At 42.5% G+C, this 19,502-nt stretch overlaps 1 protein-coding gene across 2 annotated transcripts in view; it reads left to right on the top strand.

Moving 5' to 3' along the window:
- The window catches only part of LOC127632501 (signal-induced proliferation-associated 1-like protein 2), a 111,095-nt gene that overhangs the window by 49,729 nt on the left and 41,864 nt on the right, over positions 1–19,502 (top strand). For both annotated transcript variants that reach the window (XM_052111108.1, XM_052111107.1), the window contains exons 5-10: positions 4,348–4,522; positions 5,079–5,182; positions 8,190–8,347; positions 9,069–9,654; positions 12,440–12,714; positions 16,827–17,051. In XM_052111108.1, coding sequence (XP_051967068.1) covers positions 4,348–4,522; positions 5,079–5,182; positions 8,190–8,347; positions 9,069–9,654; positions 12,440–12,714; positions 16,827–17,051 — 1,523 coding nt within the window. The remainder of the gene's footprint in view (positions 1–4,347; positions 4,523–5,078; positions 5,183–8,189; positions 8,348–9,068; positions 9,655–12,439; positions 12,715–16,826; positions 17,052–19,502) is intronic.

Here is a 19,502-nt window from a genome sequence, read left to right as displayed (position 1 = left end):
AAACATTTGAAAACGGGTTTCAAAGTGCACTTTTTTGAAAACGGTGCCGTTAGCGTCTCCGTGTTAACATACAAAAACGCAGATTTGTGAAAACTACGAGGTCATGCGCACGCGTATTACGTGTTCAGCCTATTGGCATGCATGCGAGAGGTGTTGGCGTAGTGGGCTAAAGCACATAATTGTTAATCAGCACATAACTGGTAAGCAGAAAGTTGCTGGTTCGATCCCTACAGCTACCACCATTGTGTCCTTGAGCAAGACACTTAACTCCAGGTTGCTCCGGGGGGATTGTCTCTGTAATAAATGCACTGTAAGTCACTTTGGATAAAAGCGTCTGCCAAATGCATAATGCGTGAGACATTCAAAACTACAATGGCGGACAGCAGGACAGTTTGTGCTGTTCAAGATTTTGAGTTTATTGACGCTTCTCCAGCAAAGTAATTGTAGTAATAAAGCAACCTCATCTTCCGTCCAGACAAAATTGCTCTATGTTTTCGCCATCTTGTTCGTAATCACCGCTCTGTGGAAGAATGCTTATGTGCGCAGGCGTGCAGTGTTTCTTTACAAAGTGACATCGCCACCTACTGGCCTGGCATGCATAATGCAGCGTTTTCAGTTGTTTTCGCGGATCCGTGTGAACGGGGATCATTATGACAACGTTGTCGTCTGTACGTGAAACTTTTCAAAAATGCAAAGGAAAAACGTTTCCGTTTTTAGTGCATCGTTGTCGTGTAAACGTACGCTCAATAATAAAAACATTAAGTATAAACATTTTATTGGAAAATACTTCCACTACGATGTTAAATAAATGTCATTCCATGTGCGTGCTACGCTCTATTTAAAGGTAATTTAAACAACATTTGCTCATGCTTTTATAGTTATTATCCAAATTTTGTGACCTCTTATTAATTGGGACACTACATGGAATATTTGTACTTTTAAAATGTGAATTTGTCACTCAATTGGACCATTTAAAGTGAACTAGTGAAGACAAAAGGTGATTATAAAGACTGGAAACGAAATGGTGACCAGTTACAGGATATTCTTGGTACATTCATATGAATTGTATCTTAAAATCGAGGCGTTATTAAACAAACAAAAAAATGAATGGATACATTATGCAGAGTCCCTGGTATATAAATGAATACAGAACGTTACTCTATGGGTGCTATGCTGTTATACACAATAGCTTGGTGAGCAGTGCTTCAATGAGTCTTTCCCACAGTTCTGCAATAATGCACAATTATCAAAGCGCCCTTTGGTGAGTAAGAGACAGTTTGGCTAACACAAAGTGACCGGGGGGAAGAAACACTCATTCGCCAGAATGATTCATAGCATGCAGCGTACAGTGTTATGAACCGTGCATGTCTACAAGGCTTGTAATTACTAAGACATAATCAAGTGGGGGTTTCTGAAACCATCAATTATATCCTTCATACGTCCCATTCACTTAGAGTTTTAATATGTACTGATAAAAACAGAAACAGATGTGTGCAACACTCTCCTGATGATGTGACATCCTTAAAAGCCATTGTTCATTGGATAACTACAGCGAGGTTGAGCATGTAAAGTGCTTCCTTTGGGCAAGGCGCCTATCGGGTGCTGATGACCTTACAATATTTCCGTTTGAGGGTTCGAATTGCAGGTGTGTCAGGACGAGATGGGGTTTTACTAAAGGAGCCTTTTTATAAAAAGAAAGCTCTCATTTCTTATTGAACGGAGCTGGACTTGAACATCTCACGGTGAGAGTGGAAATGAGAGATGAGCCGTTTTGTCTGTAAATTGGCTGAATGGAATTTGATGTTGCAGCCACATGACGGCCGGAGGGGCAAATTTATCGAGAGGAATTCTGTAGGACTGTATGTGCATTTAGAGGGGTTAGTTGTAAAATTCAAGTTGGTAATGATTATAAACCGTAATTTGACATGTCTAGTCAATCAAGTTAAATCCATACTTATTCATTTTTCAGTTCTCGGTTTCCTGATGTCATTGATTTTTTAAAAGTATGTTTGTCGTAAGAGAGAGTGTTTTCCGTGGGGGACAATGCTGGATGAGGCATGTAAATGTAGCAAAATCAATGCGTTTTCAACCAAAAATGAATTAGTGTGGAATTGAACTCAAGAGATTGAACATTGCAATGTTTTTGCAAAACTGAAATCGCGTGCTTCGTTACACGTTTGACTGCAGTTTTCAAGTGAAATGTCCAGCAGGGGGTGCCGAAACCAACAAAATAAGGTTGTAATCAGACGAGGTTTTTAGATGGAGGATTTTCTTTATTTATGCATTTATTTATTTAATTTTCTCCCAATTTGGAACGCCCAATTCCCACTACTTAGTAGGTCCTTGTGGTGGCACGGTTACTCGCCTCAATCCGGGTGGTGGAGGACGAGTCTCAGTTGCCTCCGCTTCTGAGCCCGTCAATCCGCGCATTTTATCACGTGACTCGTTGTGCATGACACCGCGGAGACTCACAGCATGTGGAGGCTCATGCTACTCTCCACGATCCACACACAACTCACCACACGCCCCATTGAGAGGGCCACCACATGGAGGTTACACCATGTGACTCTACCCTCCCTAGCAACAGGGCCAATTTGGTTGCTTAGGAGACCTCAGCATGCTCTGGATTCGAACTCATGACTCCAGTGGTGGTATTCAGCGTCAGTACTCGCTGAGCTACCCAGGTCCCAAGATGGAGATTTCAATAAGTAAATGTACCTCCGTAATCTAAAACTGTACCCTAAACCTAACCAAGTGTCCGAAAAGATCAATAAGAGCTTAACAAAACAGACATCTTTAACCTAAACCAACGACTAACCCTAACCGATAGTGTTTTCACGTCATTAGGTGTCGCTTCTATGCCGCTTTCACTTTTGTGCGCCTTTAGCCCCATTCACTTCCATTGTTTTGGTAATCATCATTATGCCACAAATGCTGTTGATTGAGCTCAAAGTGTATTAAACCCAGACAATTCTGTTAAGGCAATTAATTGCCCCCCACCCCTCCAACAATACCGCTAAAAATATCGCCATGACAACCACCTAGCCACACATAACGGGCACTTGACCTGTCTGAGATGCTGCCAACTGTGACCAGAAACACTTACAGTGAAAATGAAAGAAAATCATTTCTCATCTTATGTTTTTTTTCTTTGCGCCACCCACAAGTGTGCTCGCCAGCAGTTTTTCCTTCCCTCTTTAGAGACTGTTGGTGGCATTTTTATGGCACAAAATCCTAAGCAATTGTCAGAATAGCACAAAAATTGCTTTTACCATTTCCCCCCCCCCCCAAGGTATGGGCTGGGGATTGAGACAATTACCATAAAAAGTCCTCTGTGTGTAACCAACTCAATTCAGCATTACATTTTATTATAAATAATAATTCTGTTTTTAATATACTGTACATTTGCTTTTAGGAGTTCTAGTTAATAGTTTTGCCTGTTGGAGCTCCAGTGTGTTTCTCGATCATCTTTGAGTTTCTGTCTGGCGAGTGTGTCTCATACATAATGCAAAAGCAGCATCTGATGCCAGTCTACATGTGATTATGGTCTTTTATGTGCCAGCCTTTTGCACAGATTGATAGCACTTAACATGGCTTGATCGGCACTTGTGACTGGCGATGTATATCAGCATACTGTGACCATGTGCTTCAAGAGTGCTTTTGATTATTTCATGTCATGGTGTGTTGGAGATGCAGTATAATAAATAAAGCTCTTTTTTTATTTTTGGACATCAACTATGTCGCTATACTTCAAAATCCATTCTGTTCCATAATAAATCCTGCCATGTAATACATGGATTTAGGGGTTTATAGTACTTAATGAAGGATGTAATAACTAGCTGAAACTGATTTACCAGAAAGATATTCAATAGTTTAATGAAGATTGGAGAGATGGGCATTGTGACTGTAAACGGTGCATTGAGTAGAATATTGTGAACTTTACTGTATTTGCATGGTTATCATTTGACAGGACGGATCGTTTTTTCATGAGAGCGACAAAGAAACATTGAAATGCAAAAAAAAAATAAAAATAAGTGAGTAAATAAGTGTGATAGGCACAATGCAAACTTGAGTTTAGTTGTTTACAATTGCCGTGCATTCGAATTAGAGTCAAAACTAACTAAATGGTGGTGTAGTGGTCTAAGCACATAACTGGTAATCTGGTACTCAGAAGGTTGCTGGTTCGAGCCCCACAGCCACCACCATTGTGACCTTGGGCAAGGCACTTAACTCCAGGTTGCTCCGGGGGGATTGTCCCTGTAATAAGTGCTCTGTAAGTCGCTTTGGATAAATGTAAATGTAAGAATATCATCTCAAAGTGCCAGTTTTTTCTCGTTTTATTTGTAGATGAGTTTCCAGCACAAAGTGGGCGTCCTGTACTGCCAGGTGGGTCAGAGCACAGAGGAGGAGATGTACAACAATGAGAGTGGTAGTCCCGCACTGGATGAATTTTTGGATCTGCTGGGTCAGAGAGTTCGACTGAAGGGCTTCAGCAAATTTAGGGCACAGCTGGACAACAAAAGTAAGTGCTGCTCTCAGAATGACGTCAGAACGTTTGATCTAATTTCACTGTTGTGAATGCTTGATGACTCGAAAGCTGTTCAGATCACAACTTGGCAAGTTCAGGTTCATTTCTAAAAATGTGTTATGTAAATACCCCATTTGTGCAGTCAGCAGGGACAGATTACCGACCGGGTCAATGGGGCCAGTGCCCAGGGGCCCTTGACTGCCCGGGGGTGCCCTGGGCTTTAAGGCTGCACGATCTACTTTGGTGACCCCCCACTTGAAAACCCTTTTGGGCACGAACAATGACCCCCCCACCCCACTCACTCAACAACTCTTGAGTGAAGGGGGGCCCTTGGATATAATTGTCCCCAGGGCCTTTGGAAGTCATAATCCATCCCTGGCGGTCAGTTAGTGCCTATACTGTTGGGCTTTGGACAGCTTTTTATAATCTGAGAATCTCAATTAGCATTTGAGTACATAGGAAACTAATTTTTGTATTTCATCATGAATGTATGTGTCTTTTTAGTTTACTGGTCTTATACTTACATGTGTGATTTAATCTCACTCTACAGCGGACTCCACTGGCACTCACTCGCTCTACACCACCTATAAAGACTTTGAACTGATGTTTCACGTCTCTACAATGCTGCCCTATATGCCCAACAACAGACAGCAAGTGAGTTTGACACGTTTCATAATTATTTCCTTTCTTCATCCAGGTTTAATTAGCCCTGATGGGGCTATTGTGTCATTTAAAGGGATAGATCACCCCAAAACTCATTTACTCACCTTAATGCCAATCCAAACCTGTATGACCTTTTTCCTTCCATGGAACACAAAAGGAGATTATTTTTTCTCCATACAACAAAAGCACAGAGGCGGTTCACATCAGTGATGCCAAACGGCATTGGCTCTCGCATGTATCGTTACCAGGGTCAGAAATGAATGGGGAATTGGGGCAAAAATGCCACCGAAAATGGCATAAATGCCTACCAAATTTAAAATGTGGGGGCAGAAGTTCTTTGGTTTTTATTTGTAACATCTGATATATATTTTTAATATTTAATTCTAGGACAAGGTATACATATTGTAGCATGAAGATGTAATTACTCCGATGATTAGCATGATTAGGACAGGTAGGGGTAGGAAAATGCCCCTTAAAATCATATTTAGGGGGGAAATATTGCCCTTAAAAGAGTATTGCGGGTTCGATACAAGTTAAGCTCGGTCGACAGCATTTGTGGCGTCATGTAAAATTATTAGCACAAAAACTGATTTTGAATTTTCATTACAAAAATGGACAAATCTGGGGAACAGTGAGACAATTACAATGGAAGTCAATGGGGGCCAATTGGTAAACATTAAAATACTCACTGTTTCAAAAGTATAAACACAAGACGTAAAGTGTCACGTTATATCCAATTTTACAGCTTCAGTGCCATGATGACGTAATGCTCTAAAACTTTACAGCTCAAATAATGTACACATTTTAACAGATAAGTGCTTTAATAAAATTGCCATATAAGCTTCTGCATTTAAACCCTCCAAAATTGGGCCCCATTAACGTCCATTCAAAGTGATCATGACCATTCGTGACGTCTCGTTTTCACCGTTTTATCTGTGAACTGTTCCTTTAAGGGTTGATTTTGCACAGGGTTGGGTCCCATCATTGCATTTCTTTCTTTAGAAAACCTTCATATACAAACCTTCAGAATAATGCACGCTTCAGCAAACACCCGTGCAAATGAGATTCAAGGCGGTCTGATCAGTTACTCAAGCCTCTGTATAACCGCTGCAAACTCTTTCAACCCATGTCATCTCTCCGTTCAAGTGTGCGGTCTTGATCTGTGCTTCTATAGACCTCACAGAGTCCAGACCAATTGTTCTGCATCCTGCTAATTGTAAACACTTGAGCGGGCAGGCCACGTCGTCATGGCAACCGCCTGAATGCCCCATCTCATCACCCAAAAAAAACCCTCCCTTTCCAGTTCACTAGACAAAGCTTAAGTAATGCATTAAAGCACATAAAGGATCATTAATGAAAAATGTGTAATGTTGATGCATTTAAGAAGGGCTGTTCGAATTTATTTGGTGAAGCAATTGTGGAGGGATTTATTTTCTTTCTCGGTTGTACTTTTCAATGGGCGGAACAATCCTAATAAAGACTTCAGCAGATTAATTTCAACCGTAGCAGCTTTCCATCAATGACTTTGTGAAATCCTCATGCCTTGGCAGAGCTCAGTCGGATAACGAAATTGAGATCTGTGCTTTTAAAGGAAAGCTGTTTTTTTACAGAATGGGAATTAAAGGAGCCCTTGCCTGAGTCTTTATTTGGCTGATTTGTGGGATTTGTAATTTCTCTTCATAGGATCATGGTCTGATGGGGCTTATCTTGGAACGTAAACTGGTCAAGATCTCCACATCTTGGTTGTTCGGTTCTGAAATTCATTGAGCAATTCACAGTGGACTACAGCTAAATACCTTTTGTCAGATGCTTTCTTACCAAGTTACCCACCAAAAAAACTATTGTCTGTTGAAAAAGTAATGTTAAACCATTTTGCTGATCTTAGCTGGTTTAAGCTGATCTCCAGCCTGGCCAAGCTGGTCTAGCTGGTCGCTCAGCTAAAAGTACCCAAACCCCATCAAAGCCCAGCCTATGTGAGACCAGATAAGACCAGCAAACAATCTTAATGAATAAAAACTGTTGTATAGTGATGGTTTCAGATGGTAATGCCAGTGTGATTTGATGTGTATCTTAGTACTGAATAATTATCATATTTAAAATACCAAGATGCTGCCTTTCTACATGGCATTATCAATAATAGTTGACCAATAGTTGATTTTGCAGATGCCGATTACTACGGTGGTGGAAAAGGCCAATAACCGATTAATCAGCTGATTAAAATCGGTTTATTAAATGTTAAAAATTGTTAGTATGACAAGCACAGACACAGAGACTGCAAGAGTCCAAAATGAATATAATCCCAGATGCAGTTTTATTGTTCAACCAAAATCCAAATAATCAAGATTTGATGCAGAAAGCGGGACTTTTAACTACAAACAAGCCCGAAACACACAAGGGACTCTTATTTTGAAATGACAGAGACTTGGCTCTGTTACAGTGCTTTATATTTAAGTTTTAAAAAAATCATAATTTTATAGCCAAACTGTAGAATCCTCCAGTGATGGCCACAGAGGAATAATGATAAAATCTATTCCCAAATATCGGCATTGGTTTTTGCAGAAAACCTAAAATGCAAATATCGGTACCGATTAATCTGTAAAACCGATATGACAACAAACAATGGTTATACTATGGTATTTATTGAAAAAAAGTTGTTAGTGGAAAGAGTAGATGCAGGGACGCCGCTGGCCAAATTGATGCCCTACACAGAGTTCCAGTTGGGGGGTTTCGCGTGATATGAGCATGAAGCGATCATCTGTTATTCGCAACTGCTTTCGGGTCCTTAAATAATGTATGCACGTCCAGAACGTACAAGTAAGGGCAGCCGGTGGACTTTCTGGTGCCCTCCTAGGGTAAGATGGTGCCCCCTAGGGAGTTGGTGCCCTATGCAGACTGCGTAGTCTTCTTATAGGAGCGGCGGGACTGAGTAGATGAGTAGTTTTCTCTTCGAATTTGCCCCGTAATGACTTGCTTCCTATTATCTTTTTCCTCCATCCAGCTACTGAGGAAAAGGCATATTGGGAACGACATCGTCACCATCATTTTCCAGGAGCCAGGAGCTTCTCCATTTACACCCCAAAACATACGCTCACATTTTCAGCACGTCTTCATCATCGTCAAAGTCCACAACCCCTGCACGGACCATGTGTGTTACAGGTAGGGGAAACTCAACCTAGACATTTTCAATATATGCTTCTGTTTTCCAGTGAGATGCTGTTTCTCTATAAAGTCTGACTCAACCCACCCTGACTGATCAAATTTTCTAAATTAAAAATGTAATTATGAGGCACGGGACAAAATAGACGAAGCTGCTTTCTTGAACAGCTTGGTGACGGTCACATTTGACCTCTTAGAACGATAGGGAGGATTAAAGGATAAGATCGGAAGGAATTCAATTTCCAGTCTTATTTACTCAGTGTGCCCCTCCTTAAGCTTGTTCAGAGTAACATAGCAGAGACCGGAGGAAGGTTGGAACCTGTCGCAAAGGAAAATTGCCTGCCTCACCTTCTGCGATTTCAGAATTGATGTCAGAGATGAAGTCAAACTGAAAAACCTTGCCATTTATGTTCCTGACAGGGGCCACGTGCATCCAACCCGGCTAGATATTACAGATATTTAACTTTAATTGATACTAAAACATCTTTCTGTGGGAAACTGAGTGTTTAAAAGCCCACTGAAAGAGTGTTTTGTGACTTTTAGTCCATGTCTATTAGCTTTAAAGCCATCTATTTGCTAGTGTACGTCTACAATTCGACTAAATGTACCTTTATCAGATATAAGCACTTTAAAACTTAAAGTCAATCAATTATTCATTTAAGCATAAAAATAACACATTTGTAAAAAAGTACTGTACTCATTCATCTCTATTATTCAATAGTGTTGCAGTTGCCAGATCAAAAGATGTCCCAGCGTTTGGTCCACCCATCCCCAAGGGAGTGATGTTCCCGAAGTCTGCCGTGTTCCGGGACTTCCTGTTGGCCAAAGTGATCAATGGCGAAAACGCAGCTCACAAGTCTGAGAAGTTCCGTGCCATGGCCACACGTAGCCGCCAGGAATACCTCAAGGACCTGGCAGAAAACTTGACCAGTGCCACGCCTGTGGATGCCACGGGGGCAAAGTTCAGCTTCATCACTTTGGGCGCCAAGAGGAAGGAACGTAGCCGGCCACGGATCAACGCTCATCTGCATAGTACGGGTGCCATCACGTGGTCGGTGGTCGCCCGGGACAGCAGCCAATCTACTGATATCGGTTGTTTGCTGGCCATCTCCCAAGAGTTTGTGGTGCTCATTGAGGAGGCGTCCAAGGAAGTGGTTTTCAACTGTTACTGCAGGGACGTGATTGGTTGGAGTTCTTCCTCCACGGCGGGAAGGGTGAAGCTGTTTTACGAGCGTGGTGACTGCGTGGTGTTCTCCGTGCAGGATGGATGTCCGGAGGAAGTTCGAGAGGTTACGCAGCGATTAGAGGTATGAGTAATTATTTAAACGATCTGGGTTTCATGTGGAAATAGATTGGATATGCAATCTGATATTTTTCCGGTGTGCCTTCATGATTTTTTGACATCAGTCTTACTCTGCATTCATCAATTGTGTGCATGGATTACCCCATATGTATGCTTCTTATGGGTTAAAACATTTCATTGCAAATCAGTTCTTTTCTAGTTAAGAAATTCAGCTTCTTTTTAAGGAAAGAATATACATTTCTAAACTTCAAGTGTTGGGTTCGCCTTTGAGTTATACATAAGTAGTAAAATATTCCTGGCGGCTACGTGCTTTTATAAAATTATAAGCTTCATATTTCTGCCTTTACACCCTCCGAAAGTCAGTGCGACACTGGGAGTGTTTGGGAAACCTGTTAGAAAAGGATCATCATTTTTGCAATTCTGTTTAGAAATGACACTTCAGCTTTAAATTTAAACTGAAGCTCTGACCAGCTTTGCATTTTACTGTGAAGCATGTAGCGTTGGTATATTGGGTTCTCTTCAAGTTTCTCTTCAGTTGCAATGTTGCATCATGGGTCATTGGACTAGCATTTAAAATGTTTAAAAGACCATGTTAGAGCAGTGTGGCAGGGCGGAGGGCGGGGCCAGGTCGTGATCCTATGCACCCGGTCCCGTATTAGGCTAATTATGCCTCCGTGAGGGTTAATGGCTGACTGCAGGGGTTCGTGCGGGAGAGAGAGATCGTTAGCAGACATGTCCGTCATGTGTGTGTGTTTGTGTCCTCTTTTAAGTTTATCATTAAACTATTATTTATATTATCAAGCCGGTTCTCGCCTCCTCCTTCTCGGGTTTCGGCACCAATGTAAGGAGGTTAAGATGGGCAAGGAGGAGGCGAGAACCGGCTTGTCAATATAAATCATATTGAATTAAACTCAAAACCAAAACACACAAACATAAACACACACATGGCGGACATGCCCGTAATTCTCTCTTTCCCGCACGAACCCCTGCAGTCAGCCTTTAACCCTCACTGAGGCATAATTAGCCTAATACGGGACCGGGTGCGTAGGATCACGACCCGGCCCCGCCCTCCGCTCTGCCCCAAGCAGATAACCATAGTTTCCCTAAAAGCTGCCAGAAGTGTCCACATTTAATTGGTGCCTTATTGCACCATTGGAAAAATGAATGCAATATATACAACTAAAGAAAGTAAAGGGATAAAATGTTACTTCCACCTCCTGCTTTATCGCCTCCCAGTTTTGGGCCAGACCTTCCAACTTGGTGTTGTAGAGGCTGTAATGGGTGTACATGCTGTTTTGAGAGTATTATTGTGAAACGTTGTGATGGACTCAGTCAGCATGTGTGCTCCGGTCTCTCTATGAAGCTTGACAGCTTGCAAAATGCCTTCCTTTAACTCTTTACCCGTCTCCTAAACAACTTTTAAATGTGTTGTTTATTGTACTGCGCAGCCTGCATAGCCGATAGGCAACACTTTACGTAATATAACAGTGAAACTCACCTGATCTCTTGCAGGTGAATGTAAGGAAGTGTTGCATGGGGTAAGGTATCACGAATGTGTTAGTCAACAGAGTTAGCTTAAAAAGGAAGGATTATATTTCTTTTTATCCACCTCAGTCTCTTCAAAGGGCTTTTGCTGTTGCCAAGAACTGCAACTTTAGGCTCTTAGTGGCTTTGCAGATTAAAAGCAAGTTCAGTTTTCAAACTTGAAAATGGTTTATTTCGGGATAGAGGAGTTGTGTGCAGAAGGTCTAAGCTGGTATATCAAATACAATCTTGGATTACTTCACCCAACCATAACTTCTATAAATAGCTTCTGAAACGATTGGTCAACATTATCGACAACGGCAACAATAAAAAATTGTCGACGAGCATTTCTGTTGTGGAATAGTCATTTGATCTCATTTAACGCAATATGAGATCATTTGAAATGCTAATGAGGACACGCGAGAGCAGCACTTCATCTCAGCTCGCAGTCCAGATGCACTCCAAAATTTCCAAACGGCTGAAGGTGATATAGATTGCAAATTATGAAGGAAATATAATACAAGATAAATAAACACAGAAGCAGTGTCATCATAAAATAAAGCGGAGCCGGACCTGGTGTTCGCTTGAGCAAAACTTTCCTGTCAGAGCGTCTAAAAAGGAAACACCCCACCATTATATCTTTAATTAATGCTTTATTAAAGTTTAAATAATAAGGAAGTGGTCAGAGCCGCTTACGAGTTGCATGAAAAACAACGCAAGAGTATTTCAAACTTCTCCCGGCAGTTATACGGTCTCGCACGGAGACGCTCATCGCGCGTGCGCTGCAGCTAGATTATAACGTGATTGCTCACAATGTAGTGAATCATAATATACAGTGAGGGAAATTTTGTACATTTGCCCACTGACAAAGAAATTATCAGTCTATAATTTTAATGGTAGGTTAATTTGAACAGTGAGAGACTTAATATTATTATTATTATTGGGGCGGCTGTGGCTCAGGTGGTAGAGCAGGTCAGCCACTAATCGCAGGGTTGGCGGTTCGATTCCCGGCCCACGTGACTCCACATGCCGAAGTGTCCTTGGGCAAGACACTGAACCCCAAGTTGCTCCCAATGACAGGCTAGCACCTTGCATGCAGCTCATGCCGTCATTGGTGTATGAATGGGTGAATGAGACACAATGTAAGGCGCTTTGAATACCGCTAAGGTTAAAAAGGTGCTATATAAGTGCAGACCATTTACCATTTAAAACTGTCTTAGATGGTAAAAGACTCTTAGTACAAGCCAATACAATTATCTTCTCAGTTGGTCACCAGGGGCTGCGAGACGTCAGAGATGACCCTGCTCAGAAACGCCCTCGGCCAGCTGGGCTTCCATGTCAACTTTGAAGGTGTGGTAGCCGACGTGGAGCCATTTGGATTTGCCTGGCAGGCTGGACTCCGGCCTGGCTGCCGTCTGGTAGAGATCTGCAAAGTCGCTGTTGGGACACTGACTCACGAACAAATGATCGACCTGCTGCGGACCTCCACACCTGTCACAGTGGTGGTCATACAGCCACACGAGGACGGCACCCCTAGGAGGTACAGTTTGTCAACTCTCTTTCACGAGCTTGAGCTTTTCAGTGCTTATTTTATGTAAATATTTATAAATTGTGAAAAACTATAGCTCTTCATAAATCATACTCATATTACTAAACGGATTTGTGATTTACCAGACAGAGATGCAATACAGATGACATAATCCCAAGTGTGCTTTACCATGTCATGAACACTTCCGGCAACATTTGACAAATGCAGCACTAAACATTGAACTTATATGAAACTAACATATGGACAGATGGACCACACCAGTTTCTCATGGGTTAACGGAGGTCACCTCCCAAAGAGAAGATTAATCCTCTTGAGATAATCTGCGAATGATATGATCATCGTCTGTTCGTAGTCTGCTGACCCATTACATGACAGAATCCACTCGCAGCAAACAGGCCTAGAATAGAGCGCGTCCCAGAACCCGGTAGAGCTTCGTTGAACATGTGCCTCGTGTTCGGTTTGGTCATTTCACAAGATCTGAGGGCTTACTGAGAACGTCAGAGATTACAGCGACCCTCTGGCTGCACCGTCCATATCTGGATTGACTCATGTCACCCCCTGTAACGCAAAATGCCAAAGATCTGGAGCATGTTGCATGACCCTAAAGTGCTGTATATCTCTGTATCTTAAGGCAGTTACATTTCTGGAGAGTTGTAGTTAACAGAAACATGCCCGTACAAGTTAAGGTAGCATTCAGAGAGATTAGCAATAATATTCTGGTTGGAGCTCATTGAACAATAGCTTCAGTTTGTTAGTGGTGTTTGCAAAGGCAACCGTCAATTTTATTATAAGGGTTAATAGGCTTATACTTTGGGTTAAGGGTTTGTTTTAAATGCCCAACCCGATTTAGGGCTGATTTATAGTTCTGCGTCCAACCCACACCATAGGCTATGCATAGCTACAGCGGTTACGGCGGATGCTTCCCCAAAAATTTAACTACACATCATATCTACACAAACCACAGAAGCTGTGATTAGTCTGCTATGTTAACGGAGACGTTTTCCCTGGATAAAAAAAAGATTTTCGTGGCTCATTTTAATCTGGAGCATCTGCCGTTTTATATTGTTCTGTTTAATGAAGTTAAAAATTGAAAACGTAACAAATATACTTACCATCCTAAATGTCCTTACCCAAACCACCTCAACTGGCTCCTTTTGACGCAAAGCAGCAGTGGCTGTACTCCGAGCTCCTCACGGATGACTGAGCTCCTCACCCTATCTCTAAGGGAGAAGCCCGCCACCCTTCTGAGGAAGCCCATTTCGGCCGCTTGTACTTGCGACCTAGTTCTTTCGGTCATGACCCAGCCTTCATGACCATAGCTGAGGGTAGGAACAAAAATTGACCGGTAGATCGAGAGCTTTGCCTTCCGGCTCAACTCTCTTTTTGCGATAGAGCGAGTGCAATACCGCCCCCGCTGCCCCGATTCTCCGGCCAACCTCCCACTCCATTGTCCCCTCGCTCGTGAACAAGACCCCGAGGTACTTGAACTCCTTCACTTGGGGCAATACCTCATTCCCTACCCGGAGTACGCACTCCATCGGTTTCCTGCTGAGAACCATGGCCAATTAATATTATTATTCAAATATTAGTAAGGTTATTAATATAGTACGTTGATTTTACAGGCTATTTGAGCTCTACCATCTTCTCTCGTATTGGCTGTCGCTCCTCAAAGTCGCTCTTTGTTTGCATAAAGTTGAACATTTCTCAACTGTGTCGCGGGACACGGCCACATCCGTCGCGTCGCCGGACGTCGCCAGCTCTCATTGAAAATGAATGAGACGAGGTCGTTTTGTCGCTGCATGTCGCTGGCAGTGTGAACGCAGTTAAGAATACTCTGTAAAATTATAATTTTTGGCTGTGAAACAACCACATAGAGGCCACGGTGTAGGTTCAACGCTTAAGTTTAAATTTAGCCTCTTATCTAGTCCTGCACCTGTGCTACAGACATGAATGTCTCAAGCCCATGCAGCTCGTTTAGAAAAGTGTGCAACATTGCGAAGCGAAGCTTAAGATTTTCGTTTGGCATACGGTAAATTGAGTCACTTGCATTGAAGGAGTCACGTGAGTCACAACTAGGGAGTTAGCCAATAGGAAGTCAGTTGTCCAATAAGAAACCACATATCAACGGCGTAGCAACCACACAGAACACCCTAGCTCCTGGCGATGAGTTGTGCACGTCTCTATAAAAACTCAAATGTCAAAATCGATGCTCTTGGTCTGTTTGTATTTTCTCTATTCCACAGATTTGTGGAGTGTGTGAGTGTAAGAGTGTGATATTCTTAATAGAAGTACTTTTTAAAGTATCATATCTGGTAATCAAGGCTATGAGATCTTGATTTGAGAGCCCTTGCCTGCTGCAGCCCTTCATTCAAGATCACCGGCAGAGAGTCTTGGTTCGGAAGTAGTGTGGTGTGTGTGGCACACACACACACACACACACACACACACACACACAAACACACACACCTCTGCCATTTTCACTTCAACATTCAGATTCAAATGGATGATATTAGCGGTGTTAAAATTTAAAGGCGCTATCGACATGATGGTTGTTCCAAAAGAAAGGCAACTTTATAATGCTGCCTCCGTTTTAGCCAAATTCTAAGGGGCTGTTCACAACGAACGTGTATTTGCCTCTGTCTGCACTGTTCTTCAGTAGTTTTTCGACAGAATGTAAACATGCACTAGACAGACATTTTTGGCCGTTGCGCTGCGTGCCACTGTTTCGCTTTTTTTCATTCATTGTACTGAGTCTAGCTTTTTTTTACACTAGCGCTTTTGATCTGAACGGCGTCTGTAGCATCATCGCGTACGTCTGTAGCATCATCGCGTACGTCCTTTTTTTTATAATATTGATTAATGCATTTTTATTATAAATAAACTGATTTCATTCAGTGCTGAAAAGTATGAAAACTACTAGTTACATTTTTAACACAATATTTGTATCTGCTGTTTATTTTTGAGTATATTGTTGTTAGCTTAGCAACATGCTAACTTTAAACTCTATTGAAATCAATTGCTAGTCGAGTCTACCATGCAGAGCACTATTTTGGTGTAGTGTAGAGTTTTTTTTTTTTAGGTTTATCAGTCACGTGTGTGGCTCCATGACGGCTAGGATGCTGCCTTAGAAGGTAGCTGCCTATGTAGGCAGCGAGGCAGCTTACTAGGTTTTGGTGCAGTGCTAAAGTAAATCACAAACATGTGACTTAAAAAGCAAAAATATGCTCCAGATTTGCAAATTGGCATAGATTTATCGAAAGTGTCTGGCTCGATAAACAGCACACAATTACACACAAACTCCCAGGAGTTATCCAGAAGCGTGAAGGAAGCGTTCCTGCTGTCAGGGGTCTCTGACCTGTAACTCAGCCGCTATGATAATCCTCATTCTCGCGGAAGGAACTCTACGCTGCTTTAATCTTCCCAGCCATTTCAAGGCTAATTAACTCTATAGAAGCGCAGTCAGTGATCTAACCAAAAATCAAGTTAATCCATACTAGTGATGCGATTAATCCCTGGAGGCTTCCAGAAACAGACCGTTCTATAATTAGACTTGTCGGCTGCATGTCGTGCATTTGATATAATGCAGATCTAAGTGGAGATAAACACTGGGTCAGCTTGTGTAGGCGTCCCATGAACATGTAAAAGATTATTTCTCATGTAGTGATGCATTAATGCAAGATGTATGTTTTGCTAAATGTCAATGATGCATCTGTCATGTGCTGTTTAAAGGGGGATGAATTCTGCAGGAATCTGAGGAAGTTTATGCTTGTTTTCAGTTTATGGGTCATTTAAAAATAACATTGTCCATTTAAATCCAAAGTCTATATGCAGGGTTGGGAATGTTACTTTTAAAAAGTATTCCGCTACAGATTACAGAATACATACTGTAAAATGTAACTTGTAACGTATTCCGTTAGATTACTCAAAATCAGTAATGTAATCTAAATACTTTGGATTACTTCTTCAGCACTGGCAGATGTTTTCAATTGTTTTCACTATAAACAAGTAAATAAAGTAAATCCCTGGTAATACCGTAGTACTATGATGTTAGTGTCTAATCTCTTGACTGTGGGGTTGTTGTCTCGCCTCTCTGTGTCCTACAGAGGTGCCTCAGAGCTATACCGTGTCCCCGTTATGGAGTACAAGGCGCTTGGTACTGGGCCTGGTTGGCATCGGATGACTCATGTTCCCCAGGCGCTGGCACTCTCTCGTGTTTCTCCCACTCAGGCTCCAGATCGACCCTCTCCAGGCCAGCAGATGTTCCAGTACGCACAGGCTGCGATCTCACGCAGCACCTCTTTCGACAAGAAGTACCAGGATGGATCGAGGTAAGAGAAAACTGACTGACAACTTCGCATTATACCTGCATGACTTTCGATGTTGGTCCAGACTGGTACTGTTTATTATTTTGCATGCAGCTTTTATGACATCGTTAATTGAGCAGGACCATTTAAGTGTACGAGTGCAGAAAGAGGGAAGATGGTGGGGGAAACAATGGTGACCAGTTACAGGGCCGACATAAAATTACAGATCCAATTTACTTGAAGGGGGAAAGACTGAAATCTCCAATATGGTCATCAATGGACGCAAAAATTGTGCTTCTTTAGCTCAGATCACTAAAAATATATAATAATAAAACATTACATTTCAAGCTGGTTCGACTAACGCACATGCACGTTCTCGAGTTGACTGATGTCAGTATCTAAAATGTGATTGGCTCTTTTACCTGTAAGGCAGGACTTTTTCTACATCCGTGGGTCGTTGGGAGTTTAATAGCGGTGGTCCGTCTCTGCCAGAGAAACTGTCTCTGGTAATTTTAAGTAATAGTATGCGATTGCATGTGTTCTTCCCTAATTCTAAGTGTAATGTCGACATGAAGAATGATATGATAATTGATGTGAAAGAGAGATAGGTAGAGAGACATATGAGGACAGTCTGTAGGGGGAGGTCTTAGAGAAGTGGAAAGTCGATTGGTTAGGCTTGTGTAATTGATTCTGTCATTGCAGTCATCTCAGTATTGCCTGATTATCATCTCTGTGTGTGTTAGTGTGTGTGTGCGCATGTGAGTTAGTGTGTGTGTGCGCGCGTGTGAGTGTGTGTGTGTTAGTGTGTGTGTCTGTGTTAGTGTGTGTGTATGTGTCTGTGTTAGTGTGTGTGTGTGTCTGTGCACGTGTGAGTGTGTGTGTTAGTGTCTGTGTTAGTGTGTGTGTGTACGTGTGTACGTGTGTGTGTTAGTGTGTGTCAGTGTGTGTGTCAGTGTGTGTGTCAGTGAGTGTGTCAGTGAGTGTGTCAGTGAGTGTGTCAGTGTGTGTGTCAGTGAGTGTGTCAGTGAGTGTGTCAGTGTGTGTGTCAGTGTGTGTGTCAGTGTGTGTGTCAGTGAGTGTGTCAGTGAGTGTGTCAGTGTGTGTGTCAGTGTGTGTGTCAGTGAGTGTGTCAGTGTGTGTGTCAGTGAGTGTGTCAGTGAGTGTGTCAGTGAGTGTGTTAGTGTGTGTGTCAGTGAGTGTGTTAGTGTGTGTGTGTGTTAGTGAGTGTGTTAGTGAGTGTGTCAGTGAGTGTGTCAGTGTGTGTGTCAGTGAGTGTGTTAGTGTGTGTGTGTGTGTTAGTGAGTGTGTTAGTGAGTGTGTTAGTGTGTTAGTGTGTGTGTTAGTGAGTGTGTTAGTGTGTGTGTTAGTGTGTGTGTCAGTGAGTGTGTCAGTGAGTGTGTCAGTGAGTGTGTCAGTGAGTGTGTCAGTGAGTGTGTCAGTGTGTGTGTCAGTGAGTGTGTTAGTGTGTGTGTGTGTGTGTTAGTGTGTGTGTCAGTGAGTGTGTCAGTGAGTGTGTCAGTGTGTGTGTCAGTGAGTGTGTCAGTGTGTGTGTGTGTGTGTTAGTGAGTGTGTTAGTGTGTGTGTCAGTGAGTGTGTCAGTGTGTGTGTCAGTGAGTGTGTTAGTGTGTGTGTGTGTGTGTTAGTGAGTGTGTTAGTGAGTGTGTCAGTGTGTGTGTCAGTGTGTGTGTCAGTGAGTGTGTTAGTGTGTGTGTGTGTGTGTTAGTGAGTGTGTTAGTGAGTGTGTTGGTGTGTGTGTCAGTGAGTGTGTCAGTGAGTGTGTCAGTGAGTGTGTCAGTGTGAGTGTGTCAGTGTGAGTGTGTCAGTGTGTGTGTGTCAGTGTGTGTGTCAGTGAGTGTGTCAGTGAGTGTGTCAGTGAGTGTGTCAGTGAGTGTGTTAGTGTGTGTGTGTTAGTGAGTGTGTCAGTGAGTGTGTCAGTGAGTGTGTCAGTGTGTGTGTTAGTGTGTGTGTGTTAGTGAGTGTGTTAGTGAGTGTGTCAGTGTGTGTGTTAGTGAGTGTGTTAGTGAGTGTGTTGGTGTGTGTGTCAGTGAGTGTGTTAGTGAGTGTGTCAGTGAGTGTGTCAGTGAGTGTGTTAGTGAGTGTGTCAGTGAGTGTGTCAGTGTGTGTGTCAGTGTGTGTGTCAGTGAGTGTGTCAGTGAGTGTGTCAGTGAGTGTGTCAGTGTGTGTGTTAGTGTGTGTGTTAGTGTGTGTGTTAGTGAGTGTGTTAGTGTGTGTGTCAGTGTGTGTGTGTCAGTGTGTGTGTGTCAGTGAGTGTGTTAGTGTGTGTGTTAGTGTGTGTGTGTCAGTGTGTGTGTGTCAGTGAGTGTGTTAGTGTGTGTGTTAGTGTGTGTGTTAGTGTGTGTGTCAGTGAGTGTGTCAGTGAGTGTGTCAGTGAGTGTGTCAGTGAGTGTGTCAGTGTGTGTGTCAGTGAGTGTGTTAGTGTGTGTGTGTGTGTTAGTGAGTGTGTTAGTGAGTGTG

The sequence above is a fragment of the Xyrauchen texanus genome, chromosome 39, assembly GCF_025860055.1.
Source record: "Xyrauchen texanus isolate HMW12.3.18 chromosome 39, RBS_HiC_50CHRs, whole genome shotgun sequence".
Taxonomy (NCBI): domain Eukaryota; kingdom Metazoa; phylum Chordata; class Actinopteri; order Cypriniformes; family Catostomidae; genus Xyrauchen; species Xyrauchen texanus.
The sequence above is the reverse complement of the archived record's forward strand: the minus strand, read 5'-3'. Positions and strand labels throughout refer to the sequence as shown.